The sequence below is a fragment of the Narcine bancroftii genome, chromosome 11 (assembly GCF_036971445.1).
Source record: "Narcine bancroftii isolate sNarBan1 chromosome 11, sNarBan1.hap1, whole genome shotgun sequence".
In the NCBI taxonomy this organism is placed as follows: Eukaryota; Metazoa; Chordata; class Chondrichthyes; order Torpediniformes; family Narcinidae; genus Narcine; species Narcine bancroftii.
In genome coordinates, this window is record NC_091479.1 from 11,773,188 (window position 1) to 11,800,538 (window position 27,351).

The following is a 27,351-nucleotide window of genomic DNA, read 5'->3' on the forward strand; positions in this document are numbered from 1 at the left end:
TCAGCACATTTACAAGGTAGAGTATTACGAGCTGAATATAGAAGTAGAGTTATATCAGATAATTCATTATTACTTTTTTCTTGTGAAAGTTCGGAGGTAGTACATCCGTCGTATAGATGGAGGTTCAATGCAATGTTACTGAAAAAAACAGGGTTTGTTACTTTTGTTAAAGAGCATATCTCTTTATTTAATGTTAATTCTGTGGATAGTCATTTTGTAATATGGGACGCTTTAAAAGCTTATTTGAGGGGGAAGATTATTATTCTACAAAAGTTAAGAAACAATATATGGCAGAAAGTTTAAAGTTAAAAAATCAGATTGCTGAGTTAGAGAAATATTTTCAGAAAGATGTAACAGAAGATAAAAAAGCCGCATTAGCAAAGTTGAAATGACATTATAATACTTTAAAAACTTATCAGTTTGAGTGCTTAATTAATAAGGGGACCAGAACACAATTAAAGTCACAATTAAAGTCACCACCAACTAAAATATTTTCATTAGCTTGAGTTAACAGTAAAAACACCTTCTGAAATAAACCGCTCATCATCTATATTAGGGGCGTAAAGTCCAAGATTCAGCAAAAAATTTACAGTTCACTCTTAAAACTCTGCCAGCATGCCCCTCTGAAGAATCCAATTCAAATGATAAGTTTTTATGAATCAAAACCGCTACTCCTCTTGCCTTAGAATTAAAAGAAGAAAAAACATAGCCAACTCAATCTCTTTTCAATTTCAAATGTTCTTTTTCAGTCAGATTTTTTTCTTGTAAAAAAGCGATGTAAATTTTCTTTTTTTATATATAAGCCAATATTCTCTTTCTCTTAAATGGATTATGTAATCCCTGAACATTAAAAGTTGCAAAATTCAATTGAGACATCTTTTTAACTACTAATATATTTAACTACCCATTTCCATTTCCATTTACCCTCCTCTTAGGCGACAACGGAGGAGAACGCCCACTTCTTCGCCGTTCCGGCAAAGAATTAGCAAAGACCAAAGCATCATGATCATTCTCAAAAAATTGAGATTGAAAGTTTCCATAAAAAACCTTCAAAATTTCAGGATAACGAAAAGCAAACTTTTAGCCCTTTCGCAACAAAGCATCTTTAGCCGTATTAAATTCTCGTCATCTTCTAATAACCTCTTGGCTTAAGTTGGCATAAAAAAGGTATAATTTACATAATAATTCTTCTTTTGATAGTAAGTGGTCTCTGTTTTTGAAATATATGCATATTCTTTTTATATATATATATATATATATAATATATATATATATATAATATATATATATATATATGCATATTCTTTTTATATTAAATTTGTCCCCTCACTCACAGCAGATGCTGAGGGGTAATTTGATAGAGGTATACAAGATGATGAGAGAGACTGATTGTGTGGATGGCCAGAGGCCTTTTCCCAGGGCTGAAATGGTTAATACAAGGGGGCATCATTTTAAGGAGTAAGTACAGGGGGGATGTAAGAGGTACATTTTTCACACATGGAGTGTTGGGTGCATGGAATGGACTGTCGGCAACAGTGGTGGAGTCTCTTTTAAGAGACTATTTGATAGTATGGTGAATTGAGAAAAATGGAAGGTTATGCAGTAGGGAAATTCTAGGCGGTGAGCAGAATAGTTTGTTAGGTTGGTACGACGCTGCAGGATGACGGTCTGGTACCGTGTTGTAGATTTCTATGTTCATGAGCTTGTACCCATTCTAAAGCCAGGATGGTTACTGTACACACAAACTCTATCTTGTAGGTTGGTGCAGCACACTGCATTGGCTGCAATTTACCCTGTACTCCTCCTGGTTTCAGGGTGACGGCAGAGAAAGCACAGCTCAAAAGGCAGCAGGAGGAGAGTGGGCGCATTATTGACCTGCTCCAGCTCCAAAAAGACATCACCGGTGACTCTGTAAGTCTGTAAATGCCCAATCTGCCGGGAAATTCAGGGAACCTAGCTACCCACTGCCTCACCTTCTGTTTCCCTTCTTGCAGACCCTGCGAGGTTCTTCCAAGATCTCCAGGAGTTTGGAGAGTGTGCACGCCGAGCTACAAAAGAATCGGTATGTTCTCAAGGTCTCTACCTCTGTCCTCTCTCTCTCTCTCTCTGCCTTTCCGCCTCTCCCTTCTTCCCCTTTTATCTTGCCTCCTCCTATTCTCCCTCCCCCTCCCCATTTTCTCTCTCTCTGAATTAAAGATCAGAAAACAATCAAAGGAAGTAGAAATTAAGCCCACGAACACCCATCTTGTTTTCAAACAGCCATCAAATTCATGAGCTTGAGAAAGAGAAGGCCGAGATGGAAATGGAACTGAAGAAGTTGAAGGTACTTTCAGTGAGAAGCCCGTTATTGCAATACCTGATATTTCAGCAGGCCTCGTGAAAGCGAGTTTGAAGTGGTCCATGGTTGTCTACAGTGGGGAGAGATGGAGCGTGTGGCTGGCTGGGCGCTCACGGAGGTACTTGTGGGTGCGTGAGGCTGCATGAAAGGTGTCCACAGTTTGTATCCACTGTGACTGGTTACCTTGCCTCAGGCAGTTCTACTCAATGAGTCACTTTCTCAAGTGCCCTCCCCTTCCCCCCACCCCCTCGCCCTCTCTGCCTCTCTGAGTTGTATCACTGGGTTATTAGGCATTGCAGTCTGGTAAAGGGTGTGGGTGGATTCTCAGTGCATGTAAGCTTGTTCTACTCCTGCCCCATTTCCAAACTCGGTCCCAGCTGCCCCGCTCTCCCTGAAGTTTTGAGAAAGGCAGCAATACTCTGGGGAAATAGTATGCAATAGACCAGGGCGGGCAACCTTTTTTAAAAAAAAACACCTCACATTCCATCTTAAGTATTCCCTAGGCCATCGGCTCTCTGTGATTAGTAAAAGGTTGCTCAAGGTGGGATGTGAGTGGGAAGGGAAGGTGGAGAATCACTGCTCTGCATCCAGTTGTTACTGAAATATTTTGCTTGAGAAAAATTGTCATTGGCCCATTTCCTTTGGAGTTATGAAATGGTGCACATAACGAGTCAATGAGGTACAATTAAAACAGTGGTTTTCAAACTTTTTCTTTCCACCCACATACCACCTTAAGCAATCCCTTACTAATCACAGAGGGGTAAAGCACAGGATTCTGTTGACACCATGGTTAAGTGGAAAAAAAAACACACAAATACTGGAGAAACTCAGCAGGTCAAACAGTGCCTTTATGTGGCATTTGTATATTTTTTCACCTATGGCATAGGGATTACTTAAAGTGATATGTGAGTGAAAAGAAAAAGTTTGGGAACCACTGGTGTAGCAGGAGACCAACTGGAACCAAAGGGTTGGGGAAGAGAGAGTGGAAGAATTCAGTGGGAAGATAGGGGTGGGTTTCTCATACTTCTGCGCTCACCCCACCCAGTGCCGGATTTAGACTTGGTGAGGGCCTGAGCTATATCAAGTTGGTGGCCCCTTGTTTAAAAAAAATTACATTACAAATTATTTTCAAATGAATGCATTTACTAATTACATATTTATCATTTGGTTGGCCTGGAAACAATACTTAAATGTAATTTTTTAAAATAGTTTTAACATATGTTGTGACTATCTTCCTTCGTAGTCGCTTGGAGAGATTAGAATGTCATTGATGTTTATGACTCGTTCAAAAAGTCCATACTAAAGTTGAGTTTTCTAACAGACATTAATATATTTGTGAGGCCCAAAGCTGTAGCTTGTTTATCTTATGCTTAAATCTGGCACTGACTCCACCTCCAACTTAGATTTTTTCTATCTTTAACTCCCCAACAAAATGGTTACCATACATACTTGTGTAATTATTGAAATTTTTTGGACCACTTTTTTGGGCCAAAAAAGGGGGGTGAGAGGGAGGTTGACTTTTACACAGGTCAAACTTTTGACTTCATAAATACCTGCGTGGTTCAAGGCATTGGGAGCTCAAATGTCAGGGACCAGTTGGTAAGGCTGTGGCCGGGACGATGGAAGCTCAGATGGGCGAGTGGCATGATGATCTGTGGTGGGGCGATGGGAGCTCAGATGGGCGGGCAGCCGTGGCGAGGATCCATGGCCAAGGAGAGGGTCTGCCATTGGGGTGTCGAGAGCTCAGGTGGGCTGGCGGCCAGAGCGAGGATCCGTGGCAGGGTGTCGGGAGGTTAGATGGGTGGACAGCCGAGGCTGGAGAGAGGGTCCGTGACTGAGACGTCGGGAGCTCCAGTGCGCAGGCGGACAGGGCAATGGGTCCGCTGTTGGGGCATCGGGAACTTGAATTGGCAGGCGATCATAGCCAAACATAAGGTGGGGGGGTGGGGGAGTCAACTTTTACACAGGACATATGGAAATGTTCTATTTTTTTTGGCCAAAAAAAATGGGGGGGGTCACTATTACATAGCATCGATCATTACATGGGTATATACGGTAGGATAGCTGTTAGCGCAATGCTGTTACAGCGACAATGACTGGGGATCGAATCTGACACTGTAAGGAGCTTGTACGTTCTCTCTGTATCTGCATGGGTTTTCTCCAGGGGCTCCCGTTTCTTCCCACCCTTCAAAAAATGTACCGGGGGTTGTAGGTCAATTGGGTGTAATTGAGCGGTACAGGCTTGTGGGCCAAAAGGACCTGTTATCGCGCTGTGTGTGTAGACAAGAAGCTTGCACAATTAGATCCAGCGATCGAGTGTGATAGCAGCTTCACACGTCTCACCACTCAACCCACCCCACCACCCCCTCCCTCCCCGGGATTGCTCTGCGTTACTTCGTCTCACGGATGTTTGCAGCTGCAGGGTGCCCCCCTGGTCCGCGTGGAGCTTGACGCCTGCAGGCAGGAGCTGGAGTTGGAGCGGAGCAGGAGCCAGAAGCTGCAACATCAGGTCCATGACTTGAAACGGGCCAGCCAACTCTTGGAGCAGAGCCAACTGAACCAAGTACGTGGACACTCCCGCACCCATACCCGCACCTGCTCCATACCTGCCATCACCCTCAGCATTTACTTACAGAACTCTTGCTTCAATGAACCGTACTGCTCCCTTCCCCTTTTCTCACTGTCCTCCTGCTCCAATGTGTCTCTGTAAAAACATGACGCTGGAGAAACACAGCAGGTCAATCAGTAGCAAAGATGAAGAAAATGGGGGAGCACAGACCCACTGGAGGTAATAGGTGGATAAGGGAGGGAGGGCATAGCAACAAACGGGTAGGGGGAATGGAATTGAGAGGGAAGGAGGTGGAAAGGGAAAGAAGACAGGGGAACGGGGAAGGGGGGACAACGGGAAATGGTCTAGCAGAAACCGGAGAGGTCGATATTGATGCCATCTGGCTGGAGAGTTTAGAGACAGAATATTAGGTTTTGGCCTTCAAATTTACAGATAGGATGGCTGTACATGAGGCCGTGGACAGACAAGTCATCTTGGGAATGGGGCGCGGAATTGAAATGGTTGGCCATTGGGAGATCCCTTTCATTGATGCGAACAGAACAAAGGTGCTCAGTGAAGCGATCTCCCAGTCTGCGTCCAGTCTCTCCGATGTAGAGAAGGCCACAATGGGAGCACCGGATGCAGTAGGTGACTCCCGCAGATTCACAGGTGAAGCGATGCTTCACTTGGAAGACCTGTTTGGGGCCCTGAATGGTGGTGAAGGACTAGGTGTGGGCAGAATCTTTAAGGGGCAGAGGTTTAGAGGTAACATGAGGGGGAACTTCTTTACTCAGAGAGTGGTAGCTGTGTGGAATCATCTTCCGGGAGAAATAGTGGCAGCGGAGTCAATTGTATTATTTAAGAAAAGGTTGGACAGGTATATGGATGAGAAGAAGATGGAGGGTTATGGGCATTGTGCAGGGAGGTGGGACTAGAAAGGGGTGTTTGGTTCGGTGCGGACTAGAAGGGCCTAATGGCCTGTTTCCGTGCTGTAATTGTTATGTTATATAAAGTACAATTTTTGACCTGCTGAGTTTCCCCAGAATTGTGTTTTTACTTCAATCATGGCATTGTGTTTAACTCCATCGTATCTCACGGTCCTTCTTGGAAACATAAAGGTATTATGTTTCAAATATTATACACAGGTTGATAGTGTTGTTAAGAAAGCGTATTAAATGTTGGCCTTCATTAACCGTGAGATCAAATTCAAGGGCTGTGAGGCAATGTTGCAGCTATGGATAGTTAAGAAAGGTTCAGATTGAGTTCTGGAGTAGAGAGGTCCACATAGAGAGGGTGCAGAGGAGATTTACAAGGATGCTGCCTGGATTGGAGAGCAGGCCTTATGAGGATAGGCGGAGTGAACTTGGTCTTTTCTCCTTGGAGCACTGGAGATTGAGGAAGACCTAATGGAGATGTACAGGATGATGAGAAGCGTGGATCATGTGGATGTCCAGAAACTTTGGTCCAGGACTGAAATGACTGACGTGAGGGGGCATAGTTTTAAGGTGCTGTCTTGGGTAAACTTATACCTCTCATTTTGTTCATTTTAGATTGGTCACAGTGTTTGAGCTACCGAAAGAAAATAGACACACACACCGAGAGCAGTTCAGTTTATACAAATGTTTATTACTAATTCAAAAGCTGATTTCACACTACAATATGCAAGCCCTTCCCAACTATACTTATCAACGCTTGGACTGGTCCCAACTGCCGAAGCGAGGCAACGACTGCACACTTGTAGTAGGTTGTCAGGGCGCTGGTAGCAGCTTCTCCACCTCCCCCGACCGGGACGTTGCTTGGACTCTGGCTGTTCTTCCTTCTTGACAAGGGGTGTTCCCACCCCTCGGAGAGTCTAAACTTCAGCAGCAGGACCACAGGCTTATATACCCCAAAAACAATTAATCATGCGCCTACTCCTAACATTTGTCAGTCAAAATCAAAACTGAACATTACATTCTACAATTTAGAAGATTAATTATTATGGAACCAGGATGTTATAATTTCCTGGTTTATCTCGTAGATACAAAGACTTATTAAAACTTCTCGAGCAAGACAGGTTGTGACCAATTCGTCAATTTCAGAGTGTTGCATTTGACAACTGCTTTCCCTGGGCCTCGCAGTGGAATTCCATTTCAAAGTGTATCTTCAGATAAGTCCCCATGGCTGAGTTTAATTACATCTGCTAGTTCTGAAAGTAAGGTGACCTGCGTGTGGACCCAGTGTCGTCAGTTCCACATAAGCAAAAAGCATCTGGGTACATGGTTTTAATCCTCCATTACAGGTGCTTAGGTTTAATTATGGGGTGATGTAAGGGGTAGGTTTCTCCACACTGGTCATGGAATGCGCTGCTGGCAATGGTGGTAGAGGCAGGTACTGAAGGATATTTTAAGAGACTATTAGATAGGTACCGTAAAACCCCTGGTATCTGGCGCCTATGGAGATTGGTAGATGCCAGATAAGTGTATTTTCTGGTTTCTTGAGACTTGCTCTTATATGGCTAATTAATACACCTGCTTTAAGAATAAATGTAAAAGATAAAAATACTACACTGTACTTGAGCTGAACAAACTTCACTTGCGTGAATATATAAAGCATCTTGCTTTATTTTCAGTCATGCTCTTCAAAAACATTTAACCATCGCTGCATCTGCAGTTTCCTCCCCCTCCACAGAGCCGCCCAAAAGACGAACAATAACATTGGAGGTAATTAACCCCCCCCCAGTTTATAGATAAATCCTCTGTCCAAGATGACTCTTACTAAGCAGGGATAAGGAGACACTTGAAGAGAGTCACCCCAATGGCGAGCGGCATCGACCAGCTCTTCATCCTGGGCGACGCCATTGCTGATTCACACGACTTTATTCAAACAGCTGCCACGACAAAGCCCAACCAAGGCCCTCCCCTGGCTGAATATTTGCTCCCGTCTTCACCAAAGATTTATGTGTTACTTCACAGAACATTTACTTTTACCTATGGCTTTATTCTTATTTATTTTAATGTTAAAATTTATCTTTTTGCCAGTTGCTTGAATTCATATATCGGGAGTTTCACTGTACATGGAATTAAGAAAAATGGAGGTTTATCCAGTGGGGAAATTCTAGGCGGTTGTAAGATTAAGTTATTAGGTCGACATCGCACCGTGGGCCAACGGGCCCGTACTGAGCTGTAGATTTCTGTGTTCTATGTTCTATAACTTGATCGAATTCCTTTGCAGACAGCAATGTCACACAAGATGCAAAGCACACAGAGTGGACTGCTGTTGCAGGACTCGAGTGAACAGGAATGCGGGCTCCACAAGTTAGTTAATAAATTTTAGTATTTTAAAATGAATATCTGTTGTGTGTGTGTTGGCTCCCCTTTCATCCCATCTTTTCATTGTTGGAGCAGAGCCTAATTCTGATTGCTGCCCAAACTCTGGCCACACTTTAGTGTCAATCCTTCACGTGATCAAAACCAAACGCTGCAGTTGCTCAATCTGTGATACAAGAGCAGAAAATGTTGGAGATACTCTAACGAAAGGTCGTGAACCTGAAATGTTAATTCTGTTTCTGTCCCTATAGATGCTGCCTGACGGGCTGTGCATCTCTGACAGTTTCTGTAAGGTTCAAAGCCTTGCCGTTCCTCTATTGGATTCTTGTTCCCACATTGACTGGTTGGAAAGTTTGAGCCTCCGATAGAATCGTGGAATGGATTCAGTATAGATTAACTCTGTACAGGCTCTCAAGAAAAGATCACTTTATCTCACTTTGTTTCCCTGCCTATACCCTCACAAACCTGTCTAAAAAGAAATCCCCTCAGAGGTTTAAACATCCCCCTTTCAATAAAGGTGATAGGTGAATATGCCTCAACTGTCATCCCAGATCTTATCCACTCCTTTGAGGGTGGAACGGTTAGCATTGTGTTACGGCGCCAGCGATGGGGATCGGGGTTCAAATCCCGCGCTGTCTGTAAGGAATTTGTACATCCTCCTCGTGTCTGCGTGGATTTTCCCCGGGTCCTCCGGTTTCCCCCCCCACCGTTCAAAACATACCTGGGGTTGTAGGTCATTTGGGTGTAAATTGGACTCCTAGGCCAAAAGGGCTTGTTAGTGTGCCGTATGCCTAAATTTAAAAAATAAATAAATATTTTAAATTTAGAAAGAAAGGTTTTCCTCAGGTCATACCTGGTCATTTTGCCATTCACCTTCCTACTGTGTCACCTAGTCTGACCCAATGGGCAACTCTTCAGACTATTCCGTTCATACCCTTAAATGGCCTAATTCTGCTCCTTACGTCTTTTGGTCTTCAATTGCCTCTGTCAGATTCCCTCCTCTGTTCCCAGGGCAACAAGGGTTAGCGGCATGCTATTACAGCGCCAGTGACCCGTGTTCGAACCTGACGCTGTCTGTAAAGAGTTTGCACGTTCTCCCCTTGTCTGCGTGGGTTTCCTCCCACCCTCCAAAACGTATGGGAGTTGTAGGTAAATTGGGCAGCAAGGGATCATGGGCCTTGTTACCATGCTGCATTTAATTTCAAATCACAGCTTCTCAGAGATGCTTTATGTAACTGAGATGCCTTGCTTGAATTCTCTCCATATGTTCACATCTTCACCAAGTTGCGGTGCCCAGAACTGGAAACAACATCCCACCTGCAGCCAAACCTATGTTTTGTTAAGGATCATGGTGAATTCTTTACTCTTTCTGATTTTCAGTTCTTAATTCACTGCCACCTTCAGGAGCTAAGCACATTCCTTCTGTGAGAGCTTAAGATAAAAAGTTCTTCCAGCAAACAATCTCTTGGGTCCAATAAGAGAACAAACAGAGAATTTCCTTTCAAAGCACGAGTGTATATCTAATTTTTCATTAAAGCTTGTAACACATTTTCAGGCCCTCCCCACCCTTCGCCCTTCCCTTCTCCATTTTTCCATTTCCCCACCTTTTCGTTCTCTGGCTGCTTCCTTTAACCCTCAAAGTTTCTACACCTCCTCCCCTCCCCATATCTGCTCCTCTCTTTCCTCCCCTCCCCACCCCTGCCAGCCCTCACCACCGCCCCATTGGTTGACCCTTATGTCTCACACTCATTCACTAATATTGCTTCTGTTATCTCGCCAGTGATCAGAATAAAGATGGCTCACTTAATCATCCTTCCTTCAAGCAAGAAGGTAATAATTTTGGATTTATTAAGATAATTATATTCATTGATCTTTTTGAGTTTTGTCACAGAAAACTCAGGGAGAAGGGTTCTTCTGCGAGCAGACTGGCAGAATATCTCTAATGTTTGTACGTCTGTGAAAATAGCACAATGACAAGAGTATAGGATTGCAATGAAAAGGAAGGTCAACTGGTTAATTAACAGGGAATAAACGAGCTAAACTGTGGTTACTGTCTTAGTGAGGGAGAAAGGGGAATCAGTGTATGGGCCCCAGATGTTTATTCTCTGCTTCGATACTTGGGCTGAGGGAACCATATATCATATTTCCAAATTTGCTGCCAGTGGACAGCATAGCCGTTCGGGGCAGCTCGCGGTTACAGCGTCAGCGACCCAGGTTAGAATCCATCGGAGTTTGTACGTTCTCCCGGTCGTCTGTGCGAGTTTCCTCCGGGTGTTCCGGTCAGTGGGGGTTGTGGGCCGAAGGGCCTGTTACTGTGCCTTATGTCTAAATTACTAAACGAGGTGGGGATATGAGCCGGGTGGAGGGGAAATGATGTAAAGAGGCTTCAAGGGCAAGCTGAGTTAATAACATATCAAATGGAAATGTAACATGGCAAAATACAAAGGCGTCCAGCTTGGTGCATGGAACAGAAAAAGCAACACACTGAAGGGACCATGACAAGGGACCGGAGTATCCGTGTACACATCTCGGAAATTGCAGGTGCAGCGAGCGATTAGAAATTAGTTGTTATGTCGACCTTTATTTCAAGAGGATTAGAGTGCAGGTGTAAAGAGTTAATGCAATTGTACAAGGAGGCAGAGAGAAAGGGGTGGGGGGGGGGGGAAGAGAGAGAACGGGCCCTTACGTCGGAAAACTTATCTTGATGAAGGCTCTCCGACCGGCTCCAAGGCGCCGACTCCGATCCTTCTCCGAGGTAGAGTCAGCGTCGGGGCGCAACGCTCTGTCATGCATCATAAATGCACTGCTGCTGCAAGCGGATGGCTAGGGCGGGCTGATGATGTCGTGGTGACGCCATCTCACTTTTCTCCCATTCATTCACCCCCCTCCTCCCTCCATGACCCCCTCAGGGCAGGGGCGGCCAGCGGGGGCCGTCGGGGAGCGGCGGAGATGTAAGGGGGCGGCCTGTGGCCGTATTGGGCTGCTTTGACCTTCAGGGCTGCTTGTCAGTGCCAGCGCCTCGATACATGGCAGAGCAATGGCCGTCTTCCCTACTCAATCTCCCACACAGCTGGAACCGTTCTGGGTAATGCAGAGGAGTTCCAGCTGTGTGAAGGATTATGGGTAGGGAAGACGGCCATTGCTCTACCACGTATTTATGATGGGCAGTGCAACGGCTACAGTTGACCTCGCCCTCTCCCACCCTGCAATCTTTTTTTTACTCTTGGCTGTAATTTAATATGGTTTGTCTAGAAGGTTTGCACTTTATTAACCTTGCGCCCTGCTGGGAGAGACCTGTTGCACTGCCGCTTGCTGACACTAGATGGCAGGCTCAGCCAAAGTTTCCCTGATCATTCCCAGGAAGCTTTGTGTTCAGATCTCTTGTGACTGTCCTTACCTTGAACAAAACATGAAGTATGTTACTTATATCATTAATTTCACTGACCTCAAAGTTCCTCCTTGCTCTGGAAGATGAGCACAAAGTACAGCAGACCCTCCAGGGCAGCAATGAGGGAGTTGCCGCAATGTTTTGGGTGCCATCTTACAGATGATAAAGGAAGGTCCTGTCTACTTTGTCAAGTCAAGTTTATTGTCATTTGACTGAACAAGGACAACCTGATGAAACAGCCTTCTCCGGTCCTCGGTGCAAAACACTCAGACACTCAACCAGACGTAACACATGCAGACAAATAATGCACATGCAGGACAAGTATTATATCTATAAAAATAAATAAATAAACATTGTTTCATGAATATGAGTGAATCGGAGGGTGAGTGTGAGCATCTCCTTTGGTCGTTCAGCGTTCTCACTGCCCGTGAGAGACAGCTGTTCCTCAGCCTGGTGGTGCTGGCTCTGATCCTCCTGGATCTCTTCCCCCGACGGGAGCAGCTGAAATGCGGAGTGGAAGGGGTCCTCAATGATTTTGTGCGCCCTCTTCAGACAACGATCCCGGTAGATCACGTCAATTGGGGGGGGCGGGGGGGGAAAGGGAGACTCCAGTGACCCTCTCTGCCACCCTTATGGTCCTGTGGATTGGCCTCCGATTGTGCCAGGTGAACGACCATTATTTCAAAAGCAGCTTTAAATTTTCTGTGCACAAGCTGGCTGCTAAGTTACAAGACCAAGTGCATTTTAAAGAGACTTCACTGAGGTTGGGAAGGATGATCTTTAAAAAATACGACTGTCTACGATTTTTCTCTCATTCTCCACTACAGCAAGCGGGCATCTGAAAAGCTGGTCACAGCCGGTGGGGACAACCTCAGTGCTGCGTCTGGTATAGAGGCTGAGGTTAGGGTTCTGCTGTTGTAGCCTGTTCTCTTTTTTTTTGCATCTAACTCCTCTTTTTCTTCCTCTCTTTCTCCCAGACACCTCCCCCTCTTTTTCTCTCAGCCTCTCTCTTTATCATTCTCACTTTCTCTGCTCTTCTGTCTTTCTTCCCCCTCGTGCCTCACACCCTTCTCCCCTTTCCCCCTTGCCCACTCTCCTTTCCTTCTCCTCTTTCTCCCCTCAACATATCGTCTCCCCATCTTATGCCTGCACTTCTCCCCGCTTGCCTACCCCTCCCCTCCCCCTCCCCTTTACATCCTATCCCCATCTCACACCCTTCTCCCCCTTTTCCTCTCTTGCCTCCCACCCCACCCCCTTTGCTTCTCTTTCTTTTCCCCACCCTTCTCCCTCCCCCTCACTTTCCCTCTCTACCTTGACCCCCTGTTGTGCAGCAGATTAACATCACTGCAGCACTCAAGGTTTATTCCAAGCCCCTGGACTGCATCAGAAAGTAATGGCCTGCGTCCATCTCCTGATGACATGACTCTGGACCTGTGACGTTGTTTAGAGTGGCTGTTAATTCTGGGTGGTGCTGTCACAAAATGAAGGACCATTTGATGTTCTTTCACTACACCACGTTTCCCTCCATAATTTGAAATATTGTCTCCTTGCTTTATCTTCCAGACAATGAGGATCGTGTGGATCAGCCTCCCAACCCATACCCCTCCCCAAACAGGTACCAGTGCAACTTTACCTTCTGATACCATGTGCTTTCTCCCTAATGCCTGAAGGTCAGCCCCCTTGGCCCTTGCTGTGCCTCGACACCTTCCACCTCTCTGTCTCAAGGGGCCAGAACATCACTTTGGCACCTCTGTTTTTTTTAAAAAAAGGTAAAATAAACAAGTGGGGAGTTTTAACCAGTGGGAAATTTAACAGTGGCCGCATATTAGATACAGGAGGGCCGGAGTCATGACCCCACCCTCCGCCCCTCTGAGCGCTATTCTGGACATACGGCATCCACGCCTGGTTCACTTGTCCTCCTTCCTCGTCCTAACGTTTGCCCTCAATTATACAACATGGCGGCCACCGAGGCCAGGTTGCACGAGACCTCCTTGCTGCCGTTTATTTTGAGGCATTGCCCCCCCCCCTGCCAAACACACTATTTTGTGTAGGTACCCCCTCCGCAGTTACCCTATCAGATTTGTTCTGACGCCGACTAAGTTTGACGGAGGCGGGTGTTGGGGTGGGGGCTGGAGAAGGGGTGGTGGCTGGTGGGGAAAGAATACCACAGAGAACATTAAGATATTTGATTGTTTTTGGTGGCATGTAAAAAAAAACTTAGCACTGCACACCTGCAGGTCACGTGCTGTCCAAAGGAAGTAAATTGCAATGAATGTTGTGGATCAGAATCAGAATTTATTGTCATGAACGTCTCACAAAATTTGTTGTTTTGCGGCAGCGTCACAGGGAAATGTTGCTATAAATTTCGTTTACAAATAAATAATTAGAGCAAAGAAAAAGGAGAAAGTGAGGCAGTGTCTGGGGTTCATTGATCATTCAGGAATCTAAAGGAAGAGGGGGAGAAGCTGTCCTTGTGCCGCTGAAAGCTCATTTTTAGGCTCCTGTGCCTTTATCCCGATGGGAGCAGAGTGAAGAGGGTGAGGCCTGGGTGGTGGGGGTCCTTGAGGATGGAGGCTGCTTTCTTAAGACAGCACTTCATGTAGATGTCCTTGATGGAGTGAAGTCTGGTGCCTGTGATGTTGCAAGCCGAGTTAACAACCCTCTGGAGTGTTTTTCCTGTCCTGAACTGGGCACCTCCGTACCAGACAGTGATGCCACCAGCCAGAATGCTCTCCAGTGTCAAAATTTTGAGAGTCTTTGGTGATGTACCAAATCTCCTCCAACTCCTCACTTGGTAGAGCCGCTGGCGAGCCTTCTTCATGATTGGATTGACATGGAGGCTCCAGGACAGATCCGTGGAGATGTTGACACCCAGGAATTTAAAGATCTTGACCCCCCCTCCCCTCTTCCTCCATTGCTGAGCTCTCGATGAGGACTATTTTGTGTTCTCCTGAATTCCCCCTCCTGAAATCTTCAATCATCTTCTTGGTTTTGCTAACATTGAGTGCAAGGCTGTGGCTGTAACACTGCTCGACTAGTCAAACCCCTGAATTCCCGATGAATGGCCCAGGCCAATGTTGGTTACCCTTTTCTTCCTTTGGACGCTGCGTGACCTGCTGAGTTTCTCCAGCACGTTTGTGCATTGCATGACCCCGGTGTCTGCAGATTCTCTTGTTTAACCCCTCTCTGCCCTTCCCCCTCCCCCCCTCACTGCACCTCTTCCCCCTGAACACCCCATCTGTGTCAGTTACCCCTTGGTTCATCGTGCCCCCACTATGTGCTCTGCTCCCATACACCAGCTCCCCTCACTTGCCTGACAGCAGATCATGCCGCTTCCAAAATCTGTCCTGGCATAGGGAGTTGCTGAACGGGAATTGTGCGGGTTCAATCATCCCCCATCTCCAAGTGCACTCCCCATCTTTGACGCAACTGCTGTTGCCTCTCTCCCCTCCCCCCCCCCCACCCCCCCAGCACTGCCGAACACCTGACACAGGAGCTGGTGAAGCAAATATCTTCTCTGCAGCAAGAACTCCGAGACTCCCAGACCACCCAACGGCAGCAGAACGCGATCATACGAGGCCTGAGAGAGGTCAGTGCTTGGTCTTGACAGATTACACAGGCTCACTGGATGGGCTGAGAGCTTTAATTCCAGGCATGAAACAAATTTTTTGATGTTTGCAAGTTTATTTTGATTTATTGATCAAGGATGGGATGTTTGAGATCTTCAATGGCTGTGGACTCCTTCGGTCGTGGTCAGCCATGGATACTCTTCCTCGGGTAGTCACTGAAGCGAAGCTGGAGTGGCCTCTCCAGGCTGCAAGCCACAGCAGTGTTGATATGGCGTTGCGTCTGTTGCCCGTGCAGTGGGATCCCCTCCCCTCCCCCCATACTAATGACATGTCCAAAGGAACAACAAAAATCTGTGCAGTTTGATGCCAGCAGCATCACAGGAGTTGCCGTGCTGGGTACAGCAGTCAGCCGCCTTCGAGTGTTTGTGTAACAGTGGGACCTCGTCCCCACGACCACCCTTTGGCCATGACAACCTTTAGAGATCTTCATTGGTACCCACAATCAAGGGTAGAATAAACTCTGGCACACCACATCCCCTTCAACCAGAGAGCATTTACAGCACAGGTCATTCAAGTCAATGCCAAGCTATTATTCTGCTTGGTGACACTGATCTGTACCCTGACCATATTCCTCCATACCCCCCTCATCCATGTACCTGTCCAAATTGTTCTCAAATGTCATATTTGAGCCTCTATTCACCAATTCAGCTGGCAGCTCGTTCCACACTCCCACCACTTTGGGTGTTGAAGATTCCCTCCTCCCCCTTAAGGTAAAGTATTTGACAGCATAAATAAGACCCATGGGCATATAAGACACCCCCCCACCCCAACTCAGCAGGGGATATTAAGAATTTTTTTTAGTGTATTTTCGGTAAGTTGGTGAATGGGTTCCTCCTGCACCTATTGCACAGCTGGCAGGGGCCACCGTGGTCAGCCTTCTCACTGGGAGAAGTGAGCGGCGGTTCCGGAAAGCACGATCTTGCACTGCTGGCATAGGCCTAATTTCAACTTCGCATGCAAGACCTGAGGGATATTTTTGAGCAAATTATTTTGGCGGCGGGGGGGGGGGTAGCGTGTCTTGCGTGCCGTCAAATACAGCAGCAGTGATGCAGGTTCGAATCCGGCGCTGTCTGTAAGGAGTTTGTACGTCCTCCCCGTGACCTGCGTGGGTTTTTCCCGGGGGCTCCGGCTTTCTCCCAGCGTTCAAAACGTACTGAGGTTCCTAGGTCAACTGGGTGGCTCAGGCCCATGGGCCGAAAGGGCCTGTTCCCGTCTAAAATTTATTTTTAAAAAAATTAAACCTTTCCTTTTTCACCCTTAACCCAGGTCCTCTAGTAGTTTTTAATCCCTCCTAACCTATGGAATGTGTGGCCATCGGAGGCCAAGTCATTAAACTGGTGGTTGATGGGTTCTTGAGGCAAGAGAACGCAGACCCGAGAAAGTCGGAGACGAGAAATGCAGAGCCCGGCAGGTCAGATTGAACCCATCCTCCACTTCCTCTCCAAAGAAGGAAAAAAAAACAATAAAAACCCCCATTATCTGGACTCCAAGCTACTGGGAGCCTTAAGCAACCGACTAAGAAATCGCAGAAAATAAACAGGTTAAAATTGGCACCCCTTAGCAATGAGTTTGCCAATCCACACACAACATGCAAATTCAAGCAACCAGCAAATTCACTTATTCGGCATCTGCCAATCCCCACCGGGAGTTTCACTGTAAAAGCACAATGCGAAGGAAACTCAGCTGATCAAACCGTGTACAGAGCAAAGATAAAGATACACAACCAATGCTTCGGGCTTGAGCCCTTCATCATGATATTTCAAAAAAATCTAGGCTGGAACAAATGATGCCACTCTCTCATCTGGCACCTGAAATAGGATCCTCCAGGTTTGCTTCAGGAGGGGAAAATGCCATAACATTTGGAACAATGCTGCGATTCTGTGAGCCGGGCGGAAGTTCACAGATCCAGCAACAGGAACCAGGGGAGACCAATTGATTGCAGGGCTGGGCGATCACCCATTGACTGGAGGTGCACTCATTGATCAGAGCACTGCTAGCAGCTCGGGCTGAAAGGTCAGCGATCACGGGACAGCGAGCAGTTCATTACTGTCGGCAGTGGTTCCCACCGCAGCAGCTGAGAAGTACTGGTTGACGTGTATGGAACAAACGAGCGCCTCGTAGGCGTTGAAGACTTCTTTATCAGTTGCAGGATGTAGCAGTCACAAAGACGTCCTGCTTTGGCATCGAGGTAACTGTTTCTTGCATGAAATCACTGCCGTGATTGAGAAACGGAGCAAAATAAAGACACGGTGGTATGGTTAGCGCAACACTGTCACGGTGTCAGCGACCCAGGTTCAAATCTGGTGCTGTCTGTAAGGAGATTGTACATTCTCCCCGTGTCTGCGTGGGTTTCCTCTGGGCGCTCCAGTTTCCACCCATCCTTCAAAAACATACAGGGATTGTAGGTTAATTGGTGTATTTGGGGCGGCATGGGATCATGGGCTGGAAGGGCCTGTTAAGTTATTTGACTGCACAAGGACAACCCGACGAAACTGAGTTCTCTGATCCTCAGTGCAAAACACAGAGACACACAACCAGACATCACACACACACACACACACACACACACACACACACACACAAACAATACATATGCAGAACAAGTATTCCTATTTTCAACTAAATCATGAAATGTTGTTTCATAAACACGAGAGTCTCAGATGGTCAGTGTGAACAGTTCCTTCGGTCATTCAGTTTTCTCGCTGCCCGTGGGAAGAAGCTGCTCTTCAGCCTGGTGGTGCTGGCTCTGATCCTCCTGGATCTCTTTTCTGACTGGAGCAGCTGAAAGATGGCGTGTGCAGGGTGGAAGGGGTCCTCAGTGATTTTGCGCGCCCTCTTCAGACAATGATCCCGGTGGATCATGTTGATGGGGAGGGACAGGGACTCCAGTGTTCCTCTCTGCCACTCTTCTGGCCCTGTGGATTGCCCTCCGATCCATTTCTCTGCAGCCACCTTACCACCCTGTGATGCAGCCGGCCAGGATGAGCTCCTATAGAAGGTTGACATGATGGTGGCCGGTAGCCCTGCCCGCTTCAGTCTCAGGAGGTGAAGTCACTGTTGTGCCTTCCTGACAAGTGAGGAGTTGTGTATTCACAATTGGTCACTACTTAAGGATCTTGGAATTCTCTCCACTACAGAGTTGTTGATGTGTACTGAGGGTGGTTGTAGCTTATGTTTAGCATGCAGTATGTCTAAATTTAAGTTTAAAAAAAATGCCAAGGAGTATCAGGTCAAGCCGCATGCATGGGAAGATAAGCTGAGTGAATGTTTCAGGTTGGAACCAGTTCAACAGAATTTGGGAAGGAGAGAGAGAAGAGGCAAGGAAGAGTGGGAGAGGGCTGATGTCTCTGTCAGGAAATGAGATGTGATCAAGGTTATCTGGCCAATAAGTCAACGGACGCAAGAATGTAGGAGTTGTGAAATGCAGAGCGGGAGGACGTGCCCAGCAGGTCAGGCTGAACCCTACCCCCACAAGGGGTGAGTGCTGTAATCCAATCTGATGAGTCGTCATGCACCATCTTGGAGGAGCTGCCTTTTGGCTGAAACATGGAGAACCTGCAACTTCACTCTCAGCAAAAATCTCCAAAGCTTTAATCCTGCACAGCACAGGTGAAGTCACCCCCTGCGTTCTGCACAAAGTCCATCCTTGGGAGGGAAGTGGTGGGCTATGGACTGTTGTAGATGGGTGGAACAAGGTAGAATGATAGTTCAGCACAGACTAGAGGGGCCTGTTTACTGTGCTGCAAATGTTTTATGTCATCACTTGTGGGTGAAGTCACTTGGCTGTTCAGGGGAACCTTCCTGCGTGCAATGAACAACAGGCCCTTCAGCCCACAATGTTGTGCCGACCTGATGACCTACTTTAAAGAGCTGCCTAGAATTTCCCTACTTCCATTTTTCTCATTTCCATGTACGTATCTAATCGTCTCTTTGAAGATTCTTTTTATCCCTGTCTCCACCACCGTTGCCAGAAGTGTATTCCATGCACCTGCATTTTTACTTGTACCTCCAAGAAAGGTTCGAAATGTCGACTATGTATCTTTGCCTTTCTATGCGAGATCTGCTGAGTTCTTCCAGCATCTGTGTGTTTTTACTATAATCGTAGCATCTGCAGACTTGTGTGTTTCATTCCATGTACCCACCCCCACAACCCCTGTACTTACTCCCTTTTCGCCATTTCAGCCCTGGGGGATAAAACCTCTGGCCATCCACACGATCAGTGCCTCTTGTACACCTCTGTCAGGTCACCTCTGTTGCTCCAAAGAGAAAAGACCAAGTACACTCAACCTATCCTCATAAGGCATGTTCTTCCAATCTAGGCAGCGTCCTTGTAAACCTCTTCTGCACCCTCTCCATAACGTCCACGTCGTTTCTGTAGTGAGACGACCAGAAGCTGAACCCAGTGTTCCAAGTGGAGTCTAACTAAGTTCGTGTGTGGCTGCAACAATACCTCACAGTTCTTGAATTCGACCTCATCGTTAATGAAGGCCAACAAGCCATCCACCTTCCTGACAACACCATCAACCTGAGGGTCCTGAAATTTCTCAGTTCATCCATTCTGCTCTAAGTCCTCCCATTAACATTGTATAGCACTGTATTTTATACAAAATGACAGTGACTTGACTGAGAATAGTCTGACTTATGCTGGTAACGTAAGCAGTCCAATCTGGAATCTTTTCCTTTTGCAACCAGCTTGTGCTAAATTATTGATCCCAGCACCTCTGGGAATCTTTGCAATCTGAATGATTGACAATTTGAATGGAATCTTAATTACTTGCCTTAATTCTCAGGCAGCCCGAGGTCCTAAATGTTCAGCTGTAATCAGACCGTCACTTGGAGGGGAAAGGGTCAGAGTTTATAAATCTTGTTGTTTTCCCATCGAGTTAAAAAGGGCAAGGAGAGGGATTTGATTGATGAGACCTCTTTAATTGAATTTCAGGCCAGAAGCAAAACACTACAGTTGCTGCAAATCTGAAATTAAATGATGTGTGAAGTTTTGACTTGGTTGTTTTAGGTCTGCAGGTAATATCAGGTTCATTAATCTGAAATGCTAACACTCTTTCACCGTTATACAGGGAATTCTGCAGACGCTGTGATTGCAGTGCGATACACAAACATGCTGGAGAAACTGAGCAGATCACGCAGCATCCATGGAAGCAGAGAGTAACCAATTAGAACTTTTAGACTGCAGGCACGTTAACGGCACAATCAGCGAAATTTGCCGCTGTGCGGGCAGTCTAAAAAGGGAAGTGCAGGAATTTTTAGTCGATCCCTGCACCGCGGTTTATCCCGCAGGACCCTGAAGCCTGCAGTCTAAATCGCACGGCAAAACTCACCTCAGGAATTCGACGTCCAGCTGATGGCTCAGGCCATACTGCTCCGCTTAAAAGCCCCGAGGCTAACGCGCACAAAAACTTAAGGCGTGCGGTGTGAACGACCACGAGGTGAGTAATTATGTTAAATGTTTCCAACATTTGCTGTCTCAAAAAACACTAACATTTCAGATCTGTGGGCTGGTGCAACTCCTTAGCCCCCTTCCCCTCTCTTCCCCTCACATTGTTATTCAGGTTCCCGCCTGCTTTTTCGCTCATTCCTTGCCGAAGGGCGCGGGCCTGAAATGCTGGTGACCCCTATAGACGCTGCATGACCTGCTGAGTTTCTCCAGCACTTTTGTGTATTGTACTCTTTATCTTCCAGCCTTTTTTACAGGCCCCTTGGCCCACAAGCGCCCATTTACACTCACCCTAGTTTGACCTAGATGCAGAAATAGGCTATTCAGCCCATCCTTGAGTCTGCCCCGCCTTCAATCATGAGCTGGTCCATCTCCCCACTCAGCCCCACTGCCCAGTCTTCTCCCCATAACCTGCGATGCCCTAGCTAATCAAGAACCCATCAATCTCTGCCTTAAATGCACCCAGCGACCCGGCCTCTGCAGCCATCTGCGGCCAAAAGAAATTCCACAGATTCACCACCCTCTGGCAGAGGAAATTCCAATGCATCTCTGTTCCAAGCGGACGTCCTTCAATCCTGAAGTTGAGCCCGTTGTCCTGGACTCTCCCACCACGGGAAACAACTTTTTTTCCATGTCTACTCTGTCCGTGCCATTCAACATTAGAAATGTTTCAGAGACCTCCCAATTCTCCTAAATTTCAATGACTAGAGACCAAGAGCTGTCAAACACTCCTCATGTGGTAATCCTTCCATTCCTTCTGATGGTGGGAGTGGGTGTTTAGGATGGTGGAAAAGTCAGAAATACTAATAGATGCAGGATGATCCTATGTGAAGATATCATTCCAGTTCAGTGGCACATTTGTTGAATGGAACCTCATTTGTGAGCAGACAAAATTCCACAGGGGGAAATCAGTGGGCAAATTACAAGACCTCTGCGAAATCCAGACCTCACCGAGGTCCAGTAATTTCCCTGCGGTGTTTATTCGCAAGGCGGAGGCTTCTTCTGTTTGGCACTCTAATCTTCTCCTTTTTAACTCTTTAGGAATTGGAAGAAGCCAACTTCAACAAACCAGGAGAAATAAAGGTAAAATGAAATGTTTGCTCAGCAGTAGGGGGGTGTGAGCATGCGCGCTAAAAACAACGCAATTTCAACAGGAACTCAGCCAGTCTTTCAGCGTCCATAGGAGATAAGGGCCTATTGCCGATGTTTCGGGCCTGAGCCCTTCTTCAAGGAATAAGCTGAGTGTGTGTGTGTGTGTGTGTGTGTGTGTGTTCATGTGTATGGGTGCCAGTGTGCGCGTATGTTTGCATGCACGTGTATGTGTGTGAAAGTGTTAACATTGGGTGGAATGACCCATTTCTCTTGTGTTTCCTTAAATTTAAGCAGTCTGATATATTAAACCTACATCCCGGTGTCATGTTTTGTCAAGACATTAAGCCATTTAATAAAAAGCTCATGTTGGAGAGATGCGATGTGACCAGAGGTGAGAAATCTGAACCCCGTTCTGTAACTTTAGGTAACCCCACCTCTATCTAGTTCCACTGTTGACATCTCTTCTTTGCCTATTCAATTTCTTAGTTTTCTCACCAATCTGTTCTCCATTACCTCCAAACAGTGCTCTCTCCATCTACCAGTCCCCAACTCTCCCTTCTGCCCAGTACCCTAGCACATCTTAGCCCCCTCCCAACTTCTTCCCTGCCTCCCCTCTATGTACTTAGCATCACCCCGCCCCTTCTCCGCCTTGATAAAGGCTCCCGACCCAAACCATTGGCTGAGCATTTCCACCCACGGATGGAGCCTGATCTGCTGAGTTCTCCACCAGGTCGTTGTTGGCTCAAGATTGCAGTATCTGCAGTACTTGTATTTCTCTGGGGAAATCCCTCAGAGAATTTTGTAAGAGATGTTAAGTGAAGTAGTTTAGTTTTGAGTAAACAAAGAATTTTGGGCGGCATGGTTAGCGCAACGTCTTGACGGCGCCAGTGATTGGGACCTGTATTTGAATCCCGCGCTGTCTGTAAGGAGTTTGTACATTCTCCCCGTGTCTGCATGGGTTTTCCCCGGGGGCTCTGGTTTCCTCCCACCCTTCAAAACGTGCCAGGAGTGTAGAGGTGTAAATTGGGTGGAACGGACTCGTGGGCCTAAATAACCTGTTAACATGCTGTATGTCTAAATTAAATTTTAAAAATTAATTTAACATTTAATTACCTTGAAGTGACAGCAGTGGAACCTCATTTCAGATGTGGGGTATGATGGCAGAGTGAACAATGACAGTAGAATGTCTCAGAGCAATGCCATTTGAACCATTGTAACCATTGCCCTGGCCACCCACCAGTCCTGCCCATCTGAGCCTCCGAAGCCTTGAACAACGCAGGTACTTACGAGATCCAAATTATGACCCGTGTAAAAGTCGACCTCAATAAGTATATACAGTAAATAAAAATAAATTGGAGTGCCCAGGTGAAACTCCATAATCACCAGTCCAAGCTTCACGGACGGGTCCCGAGGAACTTGGGTCGCTGGGCAGTGAGGAAGCAGCTTAACTACTGGTCTCTGAACTGTGCGTGTGTGTTATTCAGTTCCTTTCCTTTGCAGGCCTCCCTGGAGGAAGTGGACAGCGAGCTCTTTCAGGTGCGGGAGGAACTTCAGAAGGTTTGGGACATGTTGCACATGCGGGATAGCAAGCTGGAGGTACAACACCAGGAGCTGGAGTCTGCACGAGGCCAGGTCAGGACGCTTGGTCTTCTTTGCCTCTTCTAAACCACAAAAAAATGGAGACAAGTGTAAACCATCCAACCAGCCCAGGACTGATCTATCCCCCTACCTTCCAGTACACCACACATTGGTCCTGGAGGAACAGGTCAGGTGCATTCATGGAAAGCCGACATTTCGGGCCCAAAACAAGGCCCGATTTTTGTCATCCCTGATGATGTGCTCAGGGTCATTACATCGGCTCCCTTTCACTTTCCATGGGTGCTGCCTGACCTGCTAAGTTCCTTCTGCCCTTTTGTGTTGTGTACATTCCCCAGCCTCTGTGGACTTCTCATTTAACCCTAACGTTTGACTTTGGTTCTGTAATTCTTAATATTCTAGCTTAAACAAAAACCTATCAAACTGGTTAGAAACATATTCAAGAAATCTTCATGCTTCACTTCCTGAATATACAGTAAAACCCCTGGTATCTGGTGTCTATAGGGATTGTTAGATACCAAATAAGTGAATTTGCCAGTTGCTTGAGATTGTGTGTGATGTTTGGATTTGTGAACTAATCGTTGGGGGGTGCCAATTTTAAATTTCCACATTTTTTTACCTATATATTTCCCGCAAATCTTTTGCTGGTTACTTGAGAATTCCAGATAATAGAGGATTTCTGCACACCATTCCTCATGTGTCATGACAAGTAGATCTCCTGCATTGGGACTGCTCTTCAGTGAACTTGATCAGGGATGTTTTCACCCAGCAGATGGCTCAAACTCACAATGATACTCACAGAATAACTAGATGAAACATAAATTCTTAGATTGCTAAGAGACCTGAGTGGGGTTTGTACAGATGGCTGGCATGAACACAGGGAGTTTCTGGCCCGTGAGCCCGTGCCACCCGTAAGCCCTTGGAAGGCCCAAATTGGCTTTGGGATGCACCTGAATGCTTGGATATTGAATCTGAGTCTTGGAATAATTCCAACCGACCGCACCCACGACTAAATTACACAGGTATATTAAAATGCAGTTGGCTCCACCCCAGTAAACCCCTTTTCTAAATTGCTTCTGTTGAATAGCAGATGAACAGTACATTGAGGAACAAAAAGCTCTATTGTCGACATGTCACTGAGCAGAACAGTGGATATTTGCTCTGCTTTTGTGTTAAGTTGCCTCTCTGACTCCACGGTAAAATGAAACTGTGCCATAGATGTCGTAGCAGAGTACACATGGGGTAATTTGTCTAATCTTGCTCACTCTGTAAGCTCTTGTCTGATCACGTTATGCAGGCAGTTGTGCTTCCACCCACCACGGCTTCAGATTTGGGGTGGTTTCCAAGATCCACCTCGGTGCAGAACCCAACGGGTCGAGCTACACCATTGGGAGAAATAGAACTGTCAAGGTGCGATCATTGCACCCATCTATACCACTTCATCCGCCAGCTTGTTGGCCATGCTTAACACCCTGTGTGTTGTGATAGTTGCCTCTCTGGTCTCTTTTAAATCTCACCTCAAACGTCCCTGGTTTTAGAACCCCCTCCCCTTGACAAAAGACCTCTTCCATGCCCCTCAGAAAATTAAAAACCCCTGGTGTCCAGTACCTATGGGGATAAGTGAATTTTCAGGTTGCCGGAGATTGCGTGTTGTACAATTGCCGAATTAAAGGTGAGGTGCGACAATTTAAAATTTCCATTTTGCTTTACCTCTTTATTTGTTTGTTTGCTGGTAACTTGCAGCTGTCGATTGCTTGAATTCCGGATAACAAAGGTTTAACAGGAGGGACAGCCCTAATCAAAGTAAATTGAAATGTTGTATATTTACATTTCAATTTATATTGATTAGATTTTAATATATATAAACTTTTTTTTATATCCATTTATTTTTATGGCTCTCCGAAGGAGAGTTGGCTGAAGGGGGGGGGTTTTCTCTCTTTCTTTTCTTTTTTTTTTCTTTTTTTATATATAAAAATGTTCATGTTCATGTTTAATTGCTGTATATCTTTCCTATCTCGTGCTGATGACACTAAATTGAGTGGAAAAGCAAAATGTACAGAGGATATGGAGAGTTTGTAGAGAGATATAGATAGGTTAAGTGAGTGGGCAAGGGTCTGGCAGATAGTGAACAATGTTGGCAAATGTGAGTTTGTCCATTTTGAAAGGAAAAATGGAAGATCAGAATATTATTTAAATGGCAAGCGATGCAGTGTGCTGCTGTGCAGAAGGACTTGGGAGGGCTCGTGCATGAATTGCAAAAGGCTGGTTTGCAGGCGTGATCAAGAAGGCGAATGGAATGTTGGCCTTCATTGCTCGAGGGAACCATAGATCATTACAGCACAGAAACAGGGCCCTCCTAGTCTGTGCCGAACCAGGGCACCAGGAAAACTTCTGCACGCTCTCAACGTTGAGTAAAAAATATTCTGTATTTCTTTCCTTCCCACCAAAGCGAACAAATTCACATCTTGTCACAATATTTTGGGCCGTGGTTTTTGTCAACACACGGCCTTGCGGCCGGCTTTGCCAATACTTCCTGCTCGGATACACCGCGGTATCGGTCACATACACAGATGCACCGCGGTAACGGTCACACACACGGATGCACTGCGGTAACGGTCACACGGACCAAGTTTAGGAGCATGGAAGTTATGCTGTTCAAAGAACTGTGTTACGACATCGACCAACAGCAAGATAAATTCACCAAGACAATGGTATCTTCAAAATAATAATTTTTATAAATAAATCTTACTTTAAACTTAATCTTCAACTATGCGCATATGTGTAGAAATTACAGCTTAGGCACATTTCTGAAGAGATAATTCAGAGTTCAGACTTAAACATCTTGTATTGAAACTTAGAATCTTTAAATTGATGTTCAGAAGTAATTACGAAGTGATGTGAGACACTTAGTCATTAGACTTCTCAAAACTCATGAATTCAGAAAAATGTTTCTTCATACGAATGATTTCACAATTCCCCCCTCTTGCGTCGAGGTTACAGAACTTGTGACTTCTGTGATTCTTTCACAAAGTCAGGCAAGGGTTAAATGAAGTAACCGTCAGAATAGTTAGGATCCAAGTGCCAGAATGATCTTGGTTTCTTTTACCCAAATATGGGTTAGTCAACAGTGACCATTACAATAGCCACAGCAGCACTGCTCTCTCTCTCTTGACAAAGAAAAGCAGTCGAAGTGGCCATCCTCTCTGATGCCTCTCCAATTCTGTGTTCAGATAATTCTGGTTCATGAACCAAAATGCTGCTTCATGTGTCTTTAATCACATGACTTCTTTGATCATTACTGGCTCTAATATTTAATTTTCCCAAAAAGATTGAGTTAACAAACAAATGCTCTTCCGTTTAAACAGGTCTCTTTTTGAGTAAACATTCATTGTCTCTGGTTTTCAATGGAGAACATTAATACTAGTATTATTGTTTTGAACTGAACAATGATAAGCTTCTTCTCATCTCCTCTTTGATAGAGCCTTTGCGTCAGCTTAAAAATAGTGTTGTGCCTGTCCATCCCACAAAGTAATTTTACAAAACAATATATATAAAACTTAAAGATTAATAATAACACAAGTCTGTAACAACAGGTGAACCCATATCTGAAATATTGCGGGCAGTTCTGGGATCTTTATTTGAGGAAGGATGTACTGACTTTGGAAGTGGTGTGGATTGATTCCAGGGATGAAGGGGTTGGTCTATGAGGAGAGATTTAGTTGTCTGGGACTGTACTGACTAGAATTTAGAATTATGAAAGGCATAGATAAGATCGAGGCAAGTAAATTGGTAGGGGAGACCACAACTAGATTCTGGATAGTAAATTTAGGAGAGAGATGAGGAACAACTGTTTTTCCAGAGGATGGTGAGTCTGTGGAATTTGCTGCCCATTGAAGAGACTTCAGTAAATATATTTAAGACAAGGTTGGAAAGATTTCTACATAGTAAGAAACTTAAAGGGATATGCAGAAAAGGAATCTATCATCAGATCAGCCATGAT

The 27,351-nt window shown here is 45.8% G+C and overlaps 1 protein-coding gene across 1 annotated transcript in view; it reads left to right on the top strand.

The window, feature by feature from the left end:
* Window positions 1–27,351, top strand: part of LOC138745183 (early endosome antigen 1-like) — a 159,551-nt gene that overhangs the window by 105,197 nt on the left and 27,003 nt on the right. The window contains exons 17-26 of the mRNA XM_069902240.1: window positions 1,815–1,911; window positions 1,995–2,062; window positions 2,260–2,323; window positions 4,755–4,901; window positions 8,100–8,182; window positions 9,975–10,024; window positions 13,146–13,197; window positions 15,054–15,171; window positions 21,705–21,746; window positions 23,256–23,387. Coding sequence (XP_069758341.1) covers window positions 1,815–1,911; window positions 1,995–2,062; window positions 2,260–2,323; window positions 4,755–4,901; window positions 8,100–8,182; window positions 9,975–10,024; window positions 13,146–13,197; window positions 15,054–15,171; window positions 21,705–21,746; window positions 23,256–23,387 — 853 coding nt within the window. The remainder of the gene's footprint in view (window positions 1–1,814; window positions 1,912–1,994; window positions 2,063–2,259; window positions 2,324–4,754; window positions 4,902–8,099; window positions 8,183–9,974; window positions 10,025–13,145; window positions 13,198–15,053; window positions 15,172–21,704; window positions 21,747–23,255; window positions 23,388–27,351) is intronic.